We start from the raw sequence: 16,501 nt of genomic DNA on the forward strand, positions 1-16,501 counted from the left end.
TCGTTCTCGGAGTTGACTGGCTAGTAGTGGGTTGATGTTCTTCAAGATCAATTTAATGACCTCTTCCTCCTCAATGCCAGGTTTCCACCTTCTGCACAGGGAGTGGTAACCGTATGCAAAGTCACGGATACTCTCTTTCTCTCCTTGTACTCGATTTCTGACTCTGTCTGCCAATTCATCTGTGTAGTCCTCAGATAGAAATGCAGAGGAAAACTTGGCCTCAAAGTCCGCCCAGGAGGTAGTGGTGAGACGTGCCACATCCCACCAGTCTCGAGCTGTTCCATGCAACACATTCCTCAATGTGGCAAGGAGTTCTTCGTCAGCCAGGGGATTGAGGGCAAGAAAGTCACGACATCTTTCTAGATACATTAGCGGATCAGGACTGTCATCTTTTTTCCCAAAGGTGGGAAATTGCAATTTAATGGGCATCGCCCCCACATGACGTCTACTCAAATCACCATGAACAAACGAGCTAGGAGGGATTGAGGAAGTAGAGGGGAGGGCGTTATCGGACAATGAAAATGAACACCAGGATGCATGGTGGATTGCATCCTGCAAGGGGTGGCTGCAGCATGGCCTGGTCTTGGCTGTTCAGAGGTGCCAGCTTGGCCCTCAGTGGTCTGAACTGAAGTGGACACCAGGGAAACTCTGTGTAAGGAGTTGTGCCTAATGGAGGCCATGTCCACAGACACGTCATCCAACATTTTAACACAATTAGAGAGCTCTGTCTGCAAGTGGTCTACAGTGTTAACCATGGGAGAAAAACAGAATTAACGTCCTTGAGGACCTCAGTGTGGTGATGTTGCAGGCGCCATTGGAGAGTGGCAGTGAGTTGGTTTCGTTGGTAGTCAAACTGCCTGTCCATGGCACCAGTCATTTCCGTCTTCCACTCTCACTGAGCTCTGTCAGCGTGTGGGTTAGAGTGCTCAGTGAGTTTCTGAATTCCATGGCACTCTGTTGTTGCTCTTCCCTCAGACATTTGAATTTATGGTGGATAAGAGTTTGGAGATGTTGTTGAGTCCGACGAATATCAAGGATGTCACCTTGAAGTTGTAAGACTACAACCTCTGGAGATAAACCAGACAATGGAGGAAGGTTGGGTGTCAGAGGGAGGACTAGCTCAGTACTTCCACACAGATCTATGTCAATAAGTGAGTAACTGGTTAGACCTCCTGTGGCCTGTGGCTCAGGCCGAGCATTCAGATTCCCAGGGCTCTGGCCCAAATCAACTCCATTATCTCCATTCACATTATGATTTGTATTGTCAGCTTGATGGTCAGAATGGCCCTGTGTATTCCCATTGACAGGTATGACATGGATGAGCACATTATCTTGGGGTGAATCCATTGTTTTAATTCCACACAAAATATTTGCTTTGGTTAGTTCTCAATGTTGAGCTGTCCCATCTGGGGTGCCATTTTTTATGTAACGGTTTTGACTTGAGGTTATTATTTATAGGGGTGCCAGGTAGGTTGTGCCTACCAGAGAAAACATTGGTTTCTCCTTTTAGTTTGGGTGGGAATGAGTCCCATCTGGTCCGTCAAGTCTACACCAATACAAAGGACTTATGTAAAAGTCAGGATGGAAATAAACTTTTCATAAACCCTTAAAACATTGAAAAGAACTTCAAAAACAACTATATTCTGTTGCGTGGGTTGTATTAGCAACAACAATGATTACACACACACATATAATAATATCACAATGAGTTCTGGTTCCTCCAGAAATGTCCTGTACCTCGGGCCTAAAAAGAGTCCTGCCCGGTAAAGGAGTTCAGTGAACTCAAGTGACTTTTGTCACGCGATGTTTGTCCGTTCATTCCGTGTAGTGTAAACCCAGTATTAAACATACAATCAATATAACAATTACTTTACCACAGAACCTTAAAGCGGATCAACTCTTAATTAAGTCCTCAACTACCACTAACTACACAAATCACAGTATACATCACATCCAAACAAATGAAATACCGTATACAAAAAGGTGGTAGTCAGTCGGTCAGTCAGACAATCCAATCCGCCAATAGATCTCCAGCGGAGAAAGGCCACGAAGAACGGAGAGGTGTAGTCCAGGGACCGAAGAGTGGATCCGATCCTGGGTAAACTCTCTTAGGCTACAAAACACACGTTTAACGGCAACAAAACAAACGGAATAGAGAAGCTTCGGAACTGAGGGTTGAACACATCCTCATGCACGTCTCCATCACAACCCCCCTTTCGTGCAGCTGATGCTGGCTATTTAATTGGGAATTAAAGGGAAAGCGCCCTATTGGAAGGAGCTGCACTGAGACGGTTCAGAAAAATTCAGGGCCGTGACAACACGTGAACCGCGGAATTACGATATGCCTGTCATTTTCCTATGATTTGCTTAATTGCGTTGCAGACTACACTTTACTCCACAGCAATTTCTCAATGTGGCAACCGTAGTGACCGCAACCCCCTGCCCCTTAAACAACCAATGGACAATTTGCAATGACATCTCAGTAGGAAACCTCCCTAAATGGGTGCCAGGAAGAGATGGGAAACTAAAACCAAAATTCTCTCCACTACAACGTGACAATGTTGAGCGCTAGCGAGACAGAGAGAAGCAAATTTGAAGAGGCACCGCCGTCTTTCAAATCCGCTCTGTGGGAACATTTTGGATTCAGCGTTCAATACGATGACGAGGGTAAGAAGACCGTAAACAAACAAAATACAGTCTGCAAGCATTGCTTTGACACTGTCGGCTACATGAGTGGAAACACTTCTAACATGATGTCATTTAACGTAAACTCACCCCCTTCCTACAAATGTGCGCAACCGCAACATTCAAACCAGGCTACAAAGAAAACTAATGGGACTGTGTTGACGTCAAAATCGGGGCTGTGAACTAGGTTTCTACTCAAGCGTTGATCGACATGGTGATGGCTCTATCCTATTGGAGAAAAGTTGGAAAAACTGACCCTCCGTTACATCGTGACGTGTCATGCCGTAACGTACAGCACGCATAAAGCAACTATTTCTGTCTTACAATCTCTCTCCACCAGGTGTATGTAGCACTTCTCTCATCATTTAAAAACAAGAAATGGACAGTGACAGGGTAAGGGGGGGATACCTAGTCATTTTTTTCTTCATCATTGCATGCGATCATCATTCTCAAAGCCGCTGTTTACTTCTAAGATCACTTTAGCACCGCCCTAAAAACCCGATTCAAATTCGACAAAAACCTTCAAATAGGTATGTAAATGACACATTTTATAAACTCTATAGTGTTTAATTTACATTTTAGAGGCGATAAGGTGATACGCTCTCCTTCTCACTGTCACGCATTAGTTTCGCTTCCCCACCTGCCATTTTTAAAAGGACCCTTGCCTGCTTGAATTATGCAGAAACGGGCAGCGTTTAGGTCATGTAATTGATTCTGTTGGAAAGGGGAGAAATTGTGCTTTACAATGGTATTGATATTACAGTTGATCTGGAACAATCTCTCGCTGCTGCCTTCCAACAACAAAACATAAAGAAATAACAAAAGCAGTGGGAGTATTCATAGCCAAAGATTGTATAGGCAATACAAGTATGTACCCTGTTAATTTAAAATAGAGAAGGCAAAGCACCTACAGGTTTTCAAAGCTAAGAAGGACTTTTAATTTGAATGTTTTTCTCCCCTGGACTCCCCTAGCCAGTCATGCTGCCATTTTCTGAATGGACAGTTGTGTCTATAGGAAAAATAGAGTTCATTGTTTAAAGTTTATTTTTTATTTTTTATGTTTTCATAAATATAAAGATACCGTACCGTTACCGTGGGCCACAAACCGTGATATATACCGATCCGTGGGCCCACTATACTGTTGCATCCCTAATGCACACACACACTGCTGTGTTCTAGAGTCTGTGGCATAGGAGGTCGGTTTTTTTTTTAATCCCTAAACATAGCACACCAAACCATCAAGTCACCTGCTCGAGAGTTCAGTAAGGTACAGTACATGGAAATCAAATTATATGCATAAAGGTGGTTGATTCTTGTTCCAATTAAAATGTTCCATTTGTGTTCTAGAATAAAATATTAAATACAAACACACATGCAGACTAGCCTAATTAACTTAGATTTTTCATTTGGTTGTCTGGTGTGCTGTTGCCAAATTTCTGCCCTGCTAGTGTTACGGTTTTCTTGCGTCGAAGGAGAGATGGACCAAAATGCAGCGTGGTTACTTAGATTCATGTTTAATGAATAAGAACACGAACAGTACAAAAACAATAAACGTAACACAAAAACCTAAACCGCCTAATCTGGTGCAAACTAACAGAGACAGGAACAATCACCCACGAAACACTCAAAGAATATGGCTGCCTAAATATGGTTCCCAATCAGAGACAACGAAAAACACCTGCCTCTGATTGAGAACCACTTCAGGCAACCATAGACTTTTCTAGAAAACCCCACTATACCACAATCCCAATACCTACAACAAAAAAACAAGACTAAACACACTACATAAACCCATGTCACACCCTGGCCTGACCAAAATAATAAAGAAAACACAAAATACTAAGACCAGGGCGTGACAGAACCCCCCCCCCAAGGTGCGGACTCCCGGCCGCACACCTAAACCCATAGGGGAGGGTCCCGGGTGGGCGTCTGTCCACGGTGGCGGCTCCGGCGCGGGACCCCACTCCAACAAAGTCTTAGTCCCCCTGCATCGCGTCCTTAGATTGGCGACCCTCGCCGCCAACCTTGGCCTAATAACCCTCAACAAGGACCCCACTGGACTGAGGGGTAGGTCGGGACTGAGGGGAAGCTCGGGACTGAGGGGAAGCTCAGGTAGGTAGTTGGCTCTGGCAGATCCTGGCTGGCTGGTGGTTCTGGCAGATCCGGGCTGACTGGCGGATCTGGAAGATCCTGGCTGACTGGCGGATCCTGGCTGACTGGCGGATCCTGGCTGACTGGTGGTTCTGGTAGATACTGGCTAAATGGCGGATCTGGAAGATCCTGGCTGACTGGCGGATCCTGGCTGACTGGCGGATCCTGGCTGACTGGTGGTTCTGGTAGATCCTGGCTAACTGGCGGATCCTGGCTGACTGGCAGATCCTGGCTGACTGGCGGCTCTGACGGATCCTGGCTGACTAGCGGCTCTGACGGATCCTGGCTGCTCCATGCAGACTGGCAGCGCTGAACAGGCAGGAGACTCCGGCAGCGCTGTAAAGGAGGAAGGCTCCGGCAGCACTAAACAAGCGGGAGACTCCGGCAGCGCAGAACAGGCGGGAGACTCCGGCAGCGTTGTAGAGGAAGGCTCTGGCAGCGCTGGACAGGCAGGAGACTCCGACAGCGTTGTAGAGGAGGAAGGCTCTGGCAGCGCTGGACAGGCGAGGCGCACTGTAGGCCTGTTGCGTGGTGTTGTCACTGGTGGTACTGGGCCGAGGACACGCACAGGAAGCCTGGTGCGGGGAGCTGCCACCGGAGGGCTGGTGCGTGGAGGTGGTACTGGATAGACCGGACCGTGCAGGCGCACTGGAGCTCTTGAGCACCTAGCCTGCCCAACCTTACCTGGCTCGATGCCCACTCTAGCCCGGCCGATACGAGGAGCTGGTATGTACCGCACCGGGCTATACACCCGCACTGGAGACACTGTGCGCTCCACAGCATAACATGGTGCCTGCCCGGTCTCTCTAGCCCCCCGGTAAGCACAGGAAGTTTGCACAGGTCTTCTACCTGGCGTAGTCATACTCCCTGTGAGCCTCCCCCCAAAACATTTTTGGGGCTGACTCTCGGGCTTCCATCCGCGTTGCCGTGCTGCCTCCTCATACCAGCGCCTCTCCACTTTCGCCGCCTCCAGGCGATATTCTCCAGGCTGTGCCCAGGGTCCTTTACCTTCCAATATCCTCTCCCAAGTCCAGAAGTCCTGTGATCGCTGCTCCTCCTGCCGCTGCCTGTCACCACACCGCTTGGTCCTGTTGTGGTGGGTGATTCTGTTTTCTTGCGTCGAAGGAGAGACGGACCAAAATGCAGCGTGGTTACTTAGATTCATGTTTAATGAATAAGAACACGAACAGTACAAAAACAATAAACGTAACACGAAAACCTAAACCGCCTAATCTGGTGCAAACTAACAGAGACAGGAACAATTACCCACGAAACACTCAAAGAATATGGCTGCCTAAATATGGTTCCCAATCAGAGACAACGATAAACACCTGCCTCTGATTGAGAACCACTTCAGGCAACCATAGACTTTTCTAGAAAACCCCACTATACCACAATCCCAATACCTACAACAAAAAAACAAGACTAAACACACCACATAATAAACCCTGGCCTGACCAAAATAATAAAGAAAACACAAAATACTAAGACCAGGGCGTGACAGCTAGAGCTGCCCCGGTCAAGTGTAAGTGCTGTTATTGTGAAGTGGAAATGTCTAGGAGCAACAACGGCTCAGCCACAAAGTGGTAGGCCACACAAGCTCCCAGAATGGGACCACCGAGTGCTGAAGTGGGTAGCACGTAAATATCATGTCCTCGGGTGCAACACTCACTACCGAGTTCCAAACTGCCTCTGGAAGCAACATCAGCACAACAACTGTTCATCTGGAGCTTCATGAAATGGGTTTCCATGGCCGATATGCCGCACACAAGCCTAATATCACCATGCGCAATGCCAAGCTTCGGTGAAGTGGTGTAAATTCACTGCCATTGGACTATGGAGCAATGGAAACACGTTCTCTGGCGTGGTGAATCACGCTTTACCATCTGGCAGTCCGACAGACAAATCTGGGTTTGGTATTTTATTAGGATCCCAATTAGCTGTTGCAAAAGCAGCAGCTTCTCTTCCTGGGGTTCACATAAAACATAATACAGAATGGCATAATACAAAACATTAATAGACAAGAAAAGCTCAAGGACAGAAGTACATACTTTTTTTTAAAGGCACACACAGCCTACATATCAATGCATACACAGAAACTATTTAAGTCAAATAGGGAGAGGCTTTTTGCCATAAGGTGTTGCTTTCTCTGTTTTTTTTCTCAACCAAATTTGCTGTTTATTTGAGCAATCTGCCCAAATGCATAGTTGCAACTGTAAAGTTTGGTGGAGGAATAATGGTTTTGGGCTGTTTTCATGGGTCGAGCTAGGCCCCTTAGTTCCAGTGAAGGGAAATCTTAACGCTACAGCGTACAATGACATTCTAGACAATTCTGTACTTTCAACTTTATGGCAACAGTTTGGGGAATGCCATTTCCTGTTTCAGCATGACAATGCCCCCGTGCACAAGGCAAAGTCTACACAGAAATGGTTTGTTGAGGTCAGTGTGGAAGAACTTGACTGGCCTGCAGAGAGCCCTGACTTCAACCCCATCAAACACCTTTGGGATGAATTGGAATGCCAACTGTGAGCCAGTCCTAATCACCCAAATCAGTGCCCGACCTCACTAATGCGCTTGTGGTTGAATGGAAGCAAGTCCCCGCAGCAATGTTCCAACATCTAGTGGAAAGCCTTCGCAGAAGAGTGGAGGCTGTAATAGCAGGAAAGGGGGGGGGGGCAACTCCATAATAACCCATGATTTTCGAATGAGATGTTTGACAAGCAGGTGTCCACATACTTTTGGTCATGTAGTGTATGTATTGCGTTCTTTCTTTCAGTAAATCCCCAGCTGTCTTCCTCTGTTTTAATCTTCCTCATAAACATCCTCTATCTAATCTATTTTAATAAACACAATACTCAACAGGTTGGAATTCTCCCCGGGGGGTGTCAAACATCAGCCCCAGCAAACAGGAAGGAGTGGAACCCACTGTTTCAGGACCTCATCACCCCCCCCCCCCCACACACTTTCCATACTTCGCCCCCATTCATATCCTCTCTCAGACCCTCTATTGATTATTTCTTACATTCCATCCCTCCTCTCTCCTTCATCTCGTCTGGCCCTTTACAGTGGTGACACAAAAAGATACACATCTCTCTGCTTTGAATGAAAGATATGTGGTGAATACTGTTACCGTCTGTGTTGTGGGTTCTGCTGAACTCATGTGGGTATGTGTATGACACAGGGTCAGTTCTCTTGCCGGTTTGCCATCGCCTCTGTACGCCGATGACATCATCGTTTGTACTCTTGAACTTATCATCCCCGGATCAGAGGCGGAGTATGGGTTCGATGCAGTGTGGGACAGCTCCTTTTCAGGATTGGGGTATATAGAGCAATATACAGGACAAGCTGTTTACATGTCCACCTTCTAAACAAGTGCTCTGCAGAGTGAGAGGGAAACAAAAAAAGTGTATGTGTGTGTGTTTACCAGAATGGAGTGGATGAGAAAATGAACCCAGAGAAAAAGGGTGGGGTGGGGCTGCTGACTATAAGTGCATCCTATTGATCTATACAGTATGTCCATCCATGCGCAGGCCCAGCCTAGTCTCAGGGGATGTTGCAAGAGAAAAACAGACCGAGACAGAGCTCTGCTAAAGAAGCATCTTCAACTATTCTGAGGAACTGTTCTCCCCATCTTGTGCTTTCTCTGCTTACTCAGGAAAAAGGTTGTTTATATCCATTTATTTATTTGATTCATCAGAGTTATCCAGAGAGCTGCAAAGGTTTCAGGTTGAGTGTCCACCGAGAAGCCAACGGTTATGAGTCAAGCATTTGACTGCTCAAGTGGTCACACACTCTGTGGAATGAAACGGACATCCTGTGTAGCCCATCTTTACGAGAGGTCGTGGTGAGCGAACGCATGTTCAGGTTAGTTATGTGTTACCATCGTCTGCTCTTGGTGAGCGGAGCAGGGCTCCTTCTAACAATCTCCATCGGGCTGTGTGCCCCAACGGCTGACCAGTACTCTCGTGGAGTGGTAAGTAGGAAACCCTACACGCTTCTTCCAGTCCGGTAATGACAACCAATTTAATAACCTTCATTATTCGCATTTATGACATTCCCTCAGATTCATATGACATGTGAGATGTACATAATTAGATATTCAATACGTTTTCATACAATAGACATTGTTCAAATAGCCAGATTGGCATACTATGTTCAATGCTAGTATTGGGACTCTACTAATGATTTACACTAGATCCTTACTGCCATTTGCATTGAATTATTTGACTGTGGTGTTGCCCATAAATGTTATGTTTCAGTTATGTGTTTTAAATGTAAAGAAAAGCACATGGTAGTTATGTGTTTTAAACAAAAGAAAAGCTCATTGGACTCAAATGTGGGCACGCTAATGTTTAACAATAAATTGCATATAGTGGTGCGTGTTTACAATATTCCTTGGAACTGAGGCCAGTGTATATACATACTGTGTGTGTGTGTGTGTGTGTGTGTGTGTGTGTGTGTGTGTGTGTGTGTGTGTGTGTGTGTGTGTGTGTGTGTGTGTGTGTGTGTGTGTGTGTGTGTGTGTGTGTACAACGTGCGTGTATGTTATCATTCTTGAGCTGTCTTTTTCCACAAACATTTGTGTTTCTTCCACATGTGCAAACACACTTAATCACTACTTATTCTGTAATATATCAAGGAATTAGGAATCACTCTGTGGAATCACTCTGTGTCTCTCTCTCTATGGAGGACTGGCTGAGTCGGTATGGGTACCTGCCCCCTCCGGACCCCCGCACAGAGAGGCTCCAGACCAGGGAGGGCATCCAGAAAGCTCTCCGCCAGATGCAGAGGTTTGCTGGGCTAGAGGAGACAGGAACACTGGGTAAACTCTTTAGCATACTTTTGCAACGCTGAGTCTATGTTTAATTGAAAAAAAAAAACATGTTTTAATTGCTAAATGGACAAAATAACTAAATGTTATTAAACAAAATAGTTTAAAAAAATGTTTTATTCAAATATATATATCGGACTGCACAGTGAAGGAAAAGTAGCCAACAAGTGCTCAGAATATGTGTGACTTCCTTCAAGACTGTTGGAAAAGCATTCCAGGAGAAGCTGGTTGAGAGAATGTCTAGAGTGTGCAAAGCTGTCATCAAGGCAAAGGGTGGCTATTTGAAGAATCTCATCTCGACACTTCTTTGGTTACTACATGATTCCATGTGTTCTTTCATCGTTGATGTCTTCACTGTTATTCTACAATGTAGAAAATAGTAAAAAATAAAGAAAAACCCTTGAATGAGTAGATGTTCTAAAACGTTTGACCAGTAGTGTGTGTAATTATATATATATATATATATATATGAGTGAGCCTGGATAACTTCATCTTTGTTTCTCCACCCTAACTGTTATTGTACACACTGATGAAAGAATAGAATATAATTATAAAAATATGAATGTCCTCTATCTCTCCCCCTCTCTCTGGCCCCCCTCCCTCTCCTCCCTCAGACCATGCTACTCTTTCTTTGATGAAGACCCCTCGCTGTTCCCTGCCTGACATTGTCGGAACGGAAGACCTGAGGAAGAGAAGGAGGAAGAGGAAAAAGAGATATGCTTTGACCGGGCTGAGCTGGAAAAAGAATGATATCACCTGGAGGTATGATGTCGCTGAAAAATACTAGTTATAAACTGGTTGGTTTGAGCTCTGAATGCCGTGGTATATCAGACCGTATACCACAGGTATGACAATAAATTACTGTTTACTGTTCTAATTACGTTGGTAACCGGTTTATAATAGCATTAAGGCATCTCAGGGGTTTGTGGTATATAGCCAATAAATATACCAAGGCTAATGGCTGCATCCAGGCACTCTTTGTTGCGCCGTGCATATTAACAGCCCTTAGCCGTGGTATATTGGCAATATACTACACCTCCTCTGGTTTTATTGCTCAATTATACACCATGTTTGTTGACAATGTCTAGAACACAAGTTACCAGATTCTGAATGAACTTAGTTACCAGATTTCGAAACAACTCAGTTACCAGCTGTTTACGTGGCACATACTAGGCCATAATAATCTCCACTCGATTTAACATTTAAAAAACAGAGACGTGCTAGTTAAAAAGCTCAGATTTAAAGTGTGCTTCTTTTTTTTTTTAGAAATGGGTCTTGCCTGTCCCTAAATAGCAAGAAGCCAATTGTACAGTACATTCAATTTTCCTGCCAGTTCTTGACTATTGTGACACCATTTACCAGAATGCAGCAGCCATTACTCATAACCCTTTGGATGCCATCTACCGTAGTGCTCTTCATTTTATCACAGGTGATGGATTTAATCCTCATCACTGTATCCTGTATCAAATGGTTGGCTGGTCCTCATTATTAAAATCCCGTAGATCACTTCATTCCTCCCTTTTTGTTTCCAAAGCTCTACTACTAAGCTTCCGATTGACCTAACTTGTTAAAGTATAAAATCATGAGATACCAAACCTCAGGTCCTCACCGAACTAGGATAATCCGCTTTTAGTTTTACTACACCTCATTGCTGGAACCAACTACAAAATACATTAGAATTGGATGTTCTGGTACAGCTCGGTAATTTAATATAGCTTGGGGACCTTACTGAAGAATGTACGTTTTTCTAGAATATTTATGTTGTGCTGTATTTTATTTTGTTTGACATTGTATCGTAATTTCATTGATTTTGTCTTATGAATTGTATTTACCGGGGTTTGAGTTTTAGTGAAGTCCGGAAAGAGAGGAATCTACGAACACATAGCCTATTAGCTATACAATTGTAACGTTATACCGCTAAAAGGGGGGGAAATATGATTCATTATTCACAATGACACACAGAATCAGCAACTGTTCAGTCAGTTGGAATGATGAATTGTATAAAATCATCAACCCTTCACATAGTTATTTTCTCAAACGACATAGCGTTCACGTTTCTGTTCCTAGGCATTACTAATCAAGCTCCGCACAAACAGACATCAATGGAGCACACAGTCATTGCATTATCACATTCACATGAAATATTAGACTATTAAGATTTTGTATTAATATCAGTGATGTAGTGGTAAAAAAAAGTGGGTAATTAGTAAACTATAAACTCCAGTGGGCGATTGAGATAAGATGAACATCCATCGATACAAACTAAGACCTATTACATTTTTAGAACTGGTATTTATGCATTTTCATTTCATTTTAATGTAAACCTATAGGGAAGATAGGCTATGTGGAGATGTTCATATTGAAACATATATATATATTTGAAAGTTCCTAATAGGGGTGTATCAGTTCACCAAACCCACGTATCAGTAGGTATTTGGGGTTTTACGGCCACAGTTCGGTTTTGGTACAGCGGGAAAACAATGTTCAGCATTCACAATGTTCCTTGCATTGTCTGCTCTGACCGGATTGTTATATTGGGCAATGTAGGTTCCTCGAGTGGCACAGCGGTCTAAGGTGCTGCATCTCAGTGCTAGAGGCGTCACTACAGACACCCTGGTTCGATTCCAGGCTGTATCACAACCGGCTGGGATTGGGAGTCCCATAGGGCGGCGCCCAATTGGCCCAGCTTTGTCCAGTGTAGGCCGTCATTGTAAATATGAATCTGTTCTTAACTGATTTGCCTAGTTAAATAAGGTACAAAAAAAAGTAACGCTTTCACTCTGATGCTGCGTTTTTAACCATGTGCGAGGTGGAAATTTACCAGTAGTGAATTTGTAAATACCAGTTGGATGCATTCATGTGATTTGAACTAGTTGAGAAACACAGATTGGCTAATGGCCAACAAGCTGTGTCAACCATAAACTAAAAGTACAGCTTTCAAGCTTGTAAACAAATTATAGAGTTTATAAACCACGAATAGATTTATTTTTTATAAATAGTTCATGCATTTACAGTGCCTTCAAAGTATTTTGTGGGTTAAAATGGATTAAATTGAGATTGTGTCACTGGTCTACACAAAATACCCCATAATGTAAAAGTTGAATTATGTTTACAGAACTTTTTACAAATTAATACAAAATTTGAAGCTAAAAGTCAATAAATATTCAACTCCTTTCTTATGGCAAGCCTGAAGAAGTTCAGGAGTAAAAATGTGCTTAAAAAGCCACATAATAAGTTGCATGAACTCATTCTGTTTACAATAATAGTGTTTAACATGTTTTTTGAATGAATACCTCATCTCTCTCTGTACCCCACGCATAAAATTCTGTAAGGTTCCTCAGTCGAGCAGTGAATTTCTAACACAGATTCAACTACAAAGACGAGGGAGGTTTTCCAATACCTCGCACAGAATCTTTCGAGGGGAAAGAAGATGAATGGACTGTTTGGATTGAACAATTTGAGTTAGCAGCGCAAGTGAATGGATGGTGAGCGGTAGATCGTTTGAACTTTCTCATGCTGTTGCTGAGGGGAAATGAGCAGAGATTTTGTAGTACTTTACCTCAGGATACCAAGAATGATTAGAACAGTGTGAAAGTGGCTTTGCAGGGGCATTCTGAGCCACCGGCACATGCTGACTGGAATCATGCATTTTTTCAGGACAGAAAAGGTAAAGTCGTTGAGTGCATTCATGACTTTGGGCATGGTTTAGGCAGGCTAGCTTCAAAGGCTTATCCAGATTATAGCACGAGCACACGTAATTCGCTGGCACGAGACCGTTTTATTACACACATTGGGTGCAGTGATCTGCGTATGCAAGGCAGTGCCAGAAACGTTGGAAGAGGCCATTAAGCATGGCTACAGAGCTTGATCAGATAACGCAGATAGAAATGCTGGAAAGTGAAGACACTGCACAATAAAAAAAGTGAACATGTGTGGGACAAGCAAGGTAACTCTGCCTCAAGTTGGAGAGAATGTCAGAGTTCCAAAAGAGATGTTTGAGTCATTGCATGAGAGCGTTGCACAGTTGCGGACTAAGGTGCAGTATTTGGCAGCCACATCAGAGGCGGACATACCAAAGCAGCAAAGTGTTTCCAGGGTCTTTTACAGTAGCGGCAAACGGCAAACGCCACGGGAGGATACAGACCTGACCAGGGAGAGGGAGATCTAGCTTCCCCGGGAGCGACAGAGGATGACCTACGTCGACCAATAGCAGGGCCTGCTGGAAATGTCATTGCACATGAAAAAACTGTCCTTTCCTTTTCCGTGTCAGCACAGCATCGGATTCAACTACATGCACAGCTGACCAGTCAACAGCGAGAATTACATCAAGTGTGGTGGAGAGTGAGGTTTACCTGGAGTGCAAATTTGCCGACTCAGAGTATGAGTTTGTGGTGGACTCGGGGTCCAGGTTTCCATGGAACATGAACAGGTATGGAGAAATGCTACTGGAGATAAGTGGTACATTGCAACCATACCAAAGCATGGTTAAACCTCTCTGGGATATGTGGGACGCTAACGTCAAAAGCCAGAGAAAATGCAGAGCGCCAAATTCAAATTAATTCATATAAAAATAACATTTTCATGAAATCACACATGTAAGATACCAAATTAAAACTACACGTGTTGTGAATCCAGCCAACATGTCAGATTTCAAAAAGGCTTTTCGGTGAAAGCAAACGATGCTATTATCTGAGGATAGCACCACAGTAAACAAAAGAGAGAACATTTCAACCCTGCAGGCGCGACACAAACTGCAGAAATAAAAATATAAATCATGCCTTACCTTTGACGAGCTTCTTCTGTTGGCACTCCAATATGTCCCATAAACATCACAAATGGTCCTTTTGTTCGATTAATTCCGTCCATATATATCCACAATGTCCATTTATTTGGCACGTTTGATCCAGAAAAACACCGGTTCCAACTTGCGCAAATCTCAAAAGTTACCTGTAAACTTTGCCAAAACATTTCAAACTACTTTTGTAATACAACTTTAGGTATTTTTAAAAGTAAATAATCGATAAAATTGAAGTATTGATCTGTGTTCAATACAGGAAGACAACAAACTCAAGCATGCTTTCTGGTCTTGCGCCTCTAGCAAACATGATGTGACACTTGTTCAAGATGGCCGTACTTCTTCATTACACAAAGGAATCACCTCAACCAATTTCTAAAGACGGGTGACATCCAGTGGAAGCGGTAGGAACTGCAAACAAGTCCCTTAGAAATCTGGAATCCCAATGAAAACTCATTGAAAAGAGGGTGACCTCAAAAAAAAAAAGGAATGGTTTGTCCTCGAGGGTTTCGCCTGCTACATAAGTTCTGTTATACTCACAGACATGATTCAAACCGTTTAGAAACTAGAGTGTTTTCTATCCAAATCTACTAATAATATGCATATCTTATCTTCTGTGGATAAGTAACAGGCAGTTGAAATTGAGCATGCTTTTCATCCAAAATTCCAAATGATGCCCCCTATCCTAGAGAAGTTTTTAAAGTAGCAAATGGACAGTTTCTCTCAGTCTTGGAGACCTGGTCCACAGTCATGAACATTGAATCTGACCTGGGATTTTGTCGTTGCTGGCAACGCAGACCAGTGTGTACTGATAGCGACAGACTTTCTGGTAAAATATGGGGCTGTACTTGACATGAAAAAGAAAACACGTGTTTTGGGGAAGCAGATTCCCTTGATTTTCAGGGGAGTGGCAGGGGGAGTGTGTTAAGTGGTGTTGATGAATGGCACGATTATCCCCTCCAGAAGTGAAATGTTTATAACTGGTCAAGTTGAGGGTATAGTAAACAATGACAAAACTGAGGGTCTTCTTGAGGCCTGCGTTAGTCACTGATACAAGTAACCTGTTGGTAGTGTCATGGAAATTCTTCACTTAAATTAATAATTATTTATTATCAGCGCGCTGGAGATGTTCCAAAACACTCAATGCACAAAGTACACATGTCGATCAGGAGCTCTCCTGGGGCAGTCTCGTTAGTTATCTTATATAGATTGCAGCCAGCTAACTGCGGTGCAGCTGAGAGCTGTAAAGGAAATGGTGGGGCGGTATGTGGGAATGTTTAGCACTGGTGATTTTGACTTGGGATGCACTAAACTAGTCCAGCATAGGATTGACACAGGGAACACCAGGCCTATCAAACGAGCATTGAGGCGGGTGCTTGTTCATCTGCAAGCAGAGTTTGACGAGCATTTGCAGGATATGTTAGAAAGGGGAATAGTTAACCCATCCAGCAGTCCATAGGCAGCACCAGTGGTGTTAGTAAGAAAGAAGGACGGCTCAATCAGGTTCTGTGCGGATTACAGAAGGTTAAATGAAAACACTAAAATATGCTTATCTATTTCCTATGATCGATGAGACCTTGGACTTGCTTTCCGGTGCTCAGTGGTTTTCCACTTTAGACTTTGCCAGTGGTTACTGACAAGTCGAGATGCACCGCGAGGATCGTTGCAAAATGGCTTTTATGACAATTAGAGGACTTTTCGAGTTCCAGATAATGGGGTTTGTGTTGACAAATGTTCCAAGCAGCTTCCAGCGTCTAATGGACCTGGTTTTGGCTGATTTACAGTGGACAACATATTTGGTGTACTTAGACGACATCATAGTATTTGGTCGTACATTCCAAGAGCATGTGAAGTGTTTAGACAAGGTTTGGATCATGCAGGACTTAAGGTGAAGCCATCTAAGTGCCATTTGTTCAGGTCACAGGTGAGCTACCTGGGACACATCATCTCGGCTGATAGTGTCGACCGACCCCATGAAAACAGAGACAGAATCTTTTTACGCCTGGCGTCATACTACAGGAGGTTCATACCAGATTTTG

The 16,501-nt window shown here is 43.8% G+C and overlaps 1 protein-coding gene across 2 annotated transcripts in view; it reads left to right on the plus strand.

Moving 5' to 3' along the window:
• Nucleotides 1-7,864: 7,864 nt before the first annotated feature.
• mmp25a (matrix metallopeptidase 25a) overlaps nucleotides 7,865-16,501 on the plus strand; it is a 31,090-nt gene continuing 22,453 nt past the window's right edge. The window contains exons 1-3 of one of the 2 annotated variants that reach the window (XM_035770632.2): nucleotides 7,865-8,809; nucleotides 9,526-9,658; nucleotides 10,282-10,429. In XM_035770632.2, coding sequence (XP_035626525.1) covers nucleotides 8,693-8,809; nucleotides 9,526-9,658; nucleotides 10,282-10,429 — 398 coding nt within the window. In that variant the 5' untranslated portion in view covers nucleotides 7,865-8,692. Of the gene's footprint in view, nucleotides 9,659-10,281; nucleotides 10,430-16,501 lie in introns of both variants that reach the window. The other variant, XM_035770631.2, reaches the window with a different exon arrangement.

This window comes from Oncorhynchus keta, chromosome 5 (assembly GCF_023373465.1).
Source record: "Oncorhynchus keta strain PuntledgeMale-10-30-2019 chromosome 5, Oket_V2, whole genome shotgun sequence".
Lineage (NCBI taxonomy): Eukaryota > Metazoa > Chordata > Actinopteri > Salmoniformes > Salmonidae > Oncorhynchus > Oncorhynchus keta.